Raw genomic sequence first — 6,000 nt, forward strand, 5'->3', positions numbered from 1 at the left:
AAGCAAAATTACTGTCTTGTTTAATGTAAAGGTTATAACTTTTCTTTGTTTTTGCTCTGAAAAACCAAGGCATCTGATACTAACAACACCTAAAGGTTACACCTGTATTCAGTCAAAAGAATCCCTGTTGAGGTTGACTTTGAATTGCTGCAGACCTCATTGCTTAATGATCTGCCTAATTGATGGCCTTTTTTTTTTCTTTCCCAGCTATGCATTTTAGACAAAATATAGTCATTTTTTTCAGTCTACTTCCATTATGGTTATCTCATAATGTTTTTTCCATTGCTGTTTGGTAGGGCAGTGACTTTAGTGGGGAGGGAGGGGGGGAGGGAGGGAAGAAGGAAAGTTGATAGGGAGCAGGACAAGGATGTGTTGGGGAAAGGATTATTTCAATGGTCGTTCTTTCCTGGGCCTCTCAGGTATTGAAAAGCCCATGGAATGCAGTTTCCTTCATTTCATACCAAGGAATACATCAATCCTGGCATTCAGGTCCCTAGTAATTACTTATACAGTAAACAGTCATATCAACTCCCAGGCCATGTTCTCAGAGGACCAGTGACAGTCCATTTTGCTGGCTGAAACAGAGTTTGGATCATCTCTCCTATGTCTTGGACCAACATTTTAAAAATTATTGCTTCATCATTGAAAAACCAGTTACACCTTCATCCATTCCCTCCCTCCAATTGTTGCTACCCTTCTTGGTGCTTCCCATTGTCAATACATTTGCTTTCTTCCTCTAGGCCTAATTCATAAAACTGTCTAAAAGGAGAAAGCCTGGAGTTTTCTTTTTCTAATTTTTATCACTCACTTGAAGAGGGCAATTGCAAGGTGAGATAGGTTGCTCTGGAAGATTAGCAATGGAGTATACTAAGTTATGGATCTCCAAAGACCCAACAATGCCAAACCTCAACATTGCAATTAAAAGGCCCCTCTGCCTAGGCTGTACTCTGTCATAGTTTTCTCAAGTAGACTGACATGAAACCAAGAAACTAAGGCTTGGAGTATGAAGACAATGATTTAAATTTTCCTACTTGCTTTTTACCAGGCAGGACAAGCATGGATACAATCCATAACTCTTTCCTTGCATTTCCACAAGCACACTAGCAATCTCTATTGAGCTTTAAAGCTAGCTATTTCTCTGTCTGAAAGAGAAATTATATACATATATGCATATGCATATGCATAGTAGGGTGGATAAGTTAACTGCTCCTCTGAACTGTATTGTGTTTCAGACAAGCTGATGTGAAATCTGTTTGGTGTTTGAGGGGTGACAGCAGTTTATATTTAAAATTCATCAGCATTATTGAAATCCTTAAGTAATGAGCATGCATGTGTATATGTAGCAACCTAATGAACATTAGAAAAAGGGGGTGTCCTTTGTGTGGCATACTAGAAACCATACACCGAAAAGTGGGAGAGCTAGAAGAAGATGGTGACAAAGCAAAACCTAAGAATGATCATATTTAATTTAAATTAATTACATATTACTGATGGGACTATTCCCCATGTATCTAATAATTTTTATCTTCTGCCACACTGAAAAGTACAAAATTACAATTTTTCTGAGGGCTCAGAAAGATACTCTTGAGACAAGGCCCTAGGGTCTACACACGCACACACAAACACACACACAAACATACTTTCCTTAAGATTGCCTCTCTTTCCACTAAGGCCAAAGTTCAGTTTTCTAATTTTGATCCTCACATGGCTATAGGATACTTAACAATGATAATGGTGCACCAGGCAGCAGTGTCTGGAGATTAATAGTTAGTCTGTTTCACTGTTTTGTTTCTAATCCATCAAGCACTCAAAAACATGTCCTCAATATAACAAAAACAAGAAAATCTCACCAAGAAGATTTCTTTTGGGCTTGAGTATTTATGAATGTTATAGTTGCTATTATTCATAACTTCTAAAAGATAAAAATGGACAATGTCTTCAGAACTGAAGGCCATTTTGGAAATACGTCAAGAGCCTAAAGGCTCTGGCTAACTTGCATGTAAAATTAGGATCAGCAGAAATCATTCATTTAGATCCCAATCAATGAACGCGGCTGGAGATCCCATACAATGAACATGGCTGGGGGACAGCATTGTATCTATTAGACGTTTGATAATATTATACTCGAATATGGAAAAAGCTGTGTCAGATTTTTGGAACTGACCACCTCAGTTTCAATGTTTTTAATCACTGGAATCTATGTTGAATCCAGGCAATATGGGAGAATTGAAAATTAGTCTAGGAAAAGATGTTCAGCCTGTCCTTGGACAGGTGAAGGAGCAGGTGTCTACTCTGGAAATTTCCTTATCTTTTGGAGAGATAGGATATTTTGACCAGATTCCTATGCTTTTCCAAACACACTAACTAGCCTCATCCAGTAAAATGATAATGCATAAACAGTATTTTTCTGAGTACAAAAGCTACATTAATCAGGTAAAATAATGGGACATTATTAAACATATGCAGAATAATCTATACTTCATTAATTCCCTTTAATTTTAATTCATCTTAATTTAAAATTGATCTAATTTTTGTCATGGCCCTGGTCCACATTTTATGGTGAGACCTCCAGTATGCCACTCGGAAACATGCACATATGTATACATATATGTATAATACCAAGAGAAACCCCCACATCCAGAAAATTAACAACAGAAAAAAAAAAAAAGAAATAATAAACCTTATACCTTAGGAGTGCACAGTCATAACTACAGCTAAAGATATTGCAAAATATCTTCAGCAATTAATATACCCAAATGAAATTTGGGCTGGCGGGCAAATCTATCAGGAAAACAGCCAAGTAGAATTCTTTGCATCCTAATAAGGCATAGCTGCCGTAATACATGTAACACAATAGCTTTATAGACTAGAGATCTATGTAGGCATTCAGGTACATGTTGTTAGAATGGGTGTAAAGTGGTAGAGGCTTTGGGGGTGGGGGGAACCTTACTCTTCACATTTTAAAGCAATATGAGGAGAGGAAAGGAGGGGAAGGGAAGGGAAGGGAAGGGAAGGGAAGGGAAGGGAAGGGAAGGGAAGGGAAGGGAAGGGAAGGAAAGGAAAGGAAAGGAAAGGAAAGGAAAGGAAAGGAAAGGAAAGGAAAGGAAAGGAAAGGAAAGGAAAGGAAAGGAAAGGAAAGGAAAGGAAAGGAAAGGAAAGGAAAGGAAAGGAAAGGAAAGGAAAGGAAAGGAAACTAACACAGTGTAGCATATAACCCTATGCAGCCACTTCCCTGCATACGAAAGGATTAAAGTGATGGGGTGATAGGGAGAGTGCATTTATGGCCCTTCCATTGCCTCTGAATGCCTGGTTTCTTCAAGACCTTTCTGAACTGAGCAAGAAAACTATATAAAGATATTCCTTCTCATCAGCTGAGAGTAGCCAGATGTCCCAGTGTGATTGCAAAACCCAGTAAGTTGCCAGTCGTGTCGAAGAAGCTAAATGCTTTCAACTGAATAATGCTAAAAAAAATGTGTGGATAATCCAGCTCAGTCTGGAGGGATGGATATGGAGGTTTATGTTTCATTTTTTTGTTCCCATGCACAATTTTAAGTTTCTTCCTGCAGGAAAATATTCAAGTGCAGTTAGGGCTATCTGAATTATCAGACAGGTTACTCTTTTCTGCCTCCATATGAAGATTTTCCCCCTCCCAAATGCCACAAAAATATCCTAATAATAAGTATATAGCTGAGATTGGGATTAGAGAAGAATGAAAAGGAATGAGTGGAGTAACTAATGAGCAGAGAAAGCAATAACTAACCTTTACAGTGTGAACGATATGATGTAGCTCAAATATTCATGCTCTATTTGCATGTTTTCTTTTGTTTTTTAAAAATCAGCCTAATTTCCTGGACATTTTAATACCATATATTTTTAAAAATAACTAACACTATTTGGTATGCAAACCCATGAGAATAAATTCACCCCAACTGTTGTTGTTGTTGGTGGTGGTACAATCCAGCATCCATTTGAACTAAAGATGATAGGTGAGGCCTTTTCTGTGATATTCACCAAGGCAGGTCCTACAGCTAATGAGGCAAAGCCTATCTTAGTTCCTAAACTGCCTTGCTTCTTCAGTTATGGGAATGGCAGCACTAGAAACAACAGCAGTGCCATGGATGAATTTGACTTCATGCACCCACACTTGAACAATTGCAGTGTTTTCAGTTCAGCGCTATATCTTTAAATCCAGAATAAAGATGCTGTTTGAAAACCAGGATCTCCCCCATGATATTGCTGATAGAGAAATGTGATCTCTCTGCTGGCAGTCTTGAATCAGACACAATCAGACACTTGTTTGTATACCTGCAAGGCTCTAAATTGCAGCTGAATCATTTATCAGTATACTGATTTTATGCCAGGATACCTGTGCAAATTCTCTTGCAGAAAAGTTAAGCATTCCCTGCTTCCATTCCATTCAGTGACAAAGGTAGACAACCCATGGCCCACTGGCTATATAGAGCCCCAATTCTGCTTTTTGGTCCCTGCAGAGTCCCCCAACAATCATACTGTCAAAACACAATAGCAAACCACCAAATTACAGGAGTATGGTTTTTCTCTTATTTAGGGACAAACAGCAGCGGCAAAATGGGTAATTTAAGAGGCCCAAATTCTAGTGCTTCCATCCAGAAACATCATAATGACACTCCACAGAGCCCTGCAATCCTCAACTGCATAAAAAGAAGTGTGATTCCTAGTTAGGCAAATAAATGCTCACCTTTCTTCTATGTGATGAATAACCTAATTCATTTACCTACAGCAGTACTAGTTGTTTGGTAATATATCAGCACAAAACTCTTTCCAAACAAAGATAGTTGCTTTATTAGGCTACCAATTTCATAGTTTACCTCCTAATCCAATATTAGTCCCCTGAGAGCTGCCTATTAGGTTACCCATCTCATAGGCTTACTCCCTCACTTCTATTCTAGAAATCTACTGAAATAACTAAATTTCAACTGCATATTTAATCTTTAAATCTACAACCGCTCTCCAGACCATGTATATGCTACAGATCTTCAACAAAGCTATAGTTCCTGATTTTAAGAGAAAAACCAATCATTACCGTTTTATTGCTTCTTCTTGTTTCCGGCGCTTTTCGTTCTTTTCTTTCAAGTAAGCCAGGTTGGTTTCATTTCTCATGCGATCATTCTCCCGAGCAATGTCAGATGCATTCTGTATAACCAAGCCATCATAGGCCTTCATGCCCATATCTTCAATGTACTGGAGAAAAGTGCCCAAAGTGACCTCCTCCTGATTAGAATTCATCATCTTGTGGGAAATACTTCCTGTGGGTTGACAAAAGGAAAAAGAAGTTCATGCATACATACATTATTTTACGGGCTTTCTACTCATTTTTAAATCAGTAAAAATTCAAAATATGTTGGTCTCTTCAAATGTAATTTTATTTAAGGCTGAAAACAGTTTGAGTAACTGTTGGGTTTTGTATTTTCAAAAATGAGGAATAGCCATTCCATGTTTCTTTGTCTCAGCTGTCCTAAATAAAATCTGAGACTTTCATAACATATTTTTGAGCATGCTCCAATTTGGGATGCTATTATTTCTGAGTGCTCTATCTTAAATGAATTGCACCAAATGAAGGCTTTACTGCTCTGGACTGAATTAGCTTTTTTTCTCCCTGTCCACTCTCTCCCACTTTGCTTGACATCCAGCTTGATGGAGATTACTGGAAATTTCAAAAGTTTGTTCATTGGTTATTGTTTTTCTTTCTTATCATCTAAATTCACAGCAAGATTTTCTAATGCTGTAACCTGATTCATACACATGCACACACACACACATACACACACAAATGCACACACAATTTGTCATGGCTTTATATATGCATTAATGTATGAAACTTGGCTGTCATCCATGGGAGTATTCACACCAAATCCATACGTGCATTTGCTCAGGATAAATTCCATGTATCTGATTGAAGTTGATTATGGTCCATGAAAGCTCTGGCAATAGTAGAGGCATTTCTAAAGTGCTACTAGATTG

General features: G+C 37.9%; 1 protein-coding gene across 1 annotated transcript in view; it reads right to left on the bottom strand.

Annotated features, from left to right (window-relative positions):
* NYAP2 (neuronal tyrosine-phosphorylated phosphoinositide-3-kinase adaptor 2) overlaps window positions 1–5,274 on the bottom strand; it is a 121,809-nt gene extending 116,535 nt beyond the window's left edge. The window contains exon 1 of the mRNA XM_007420459.2: window positions 5,063–5,274. Coding sequence (XP_007420521.1) covers window positions 5,063–5,268 — 206 coding nt within the window. The 5' untranslated portion in view covers window positions 5,269–5,274. The remainder of the gene's footprint in view (window positions 1–5,062) is intronic.
* Between the last annotated feature and the right edge of the window lie 726 nt (window positions 5,275–6,000).

Source organism: Python bivittatus, unplaced genomic scaffold (assembly GCF_059951505.1).
Source record: "Python bivittatus isolate LINGU-HERP-01145 unplaced genomic scaffold, Pbiv_v1 ctg000980_np1212, whole genome shotgun sequence".
NCBI lineage: Eukaryota > Metazoa > Chordata > Lepidosauria > Squamata > Pythonidae > Python > Python bivittatus.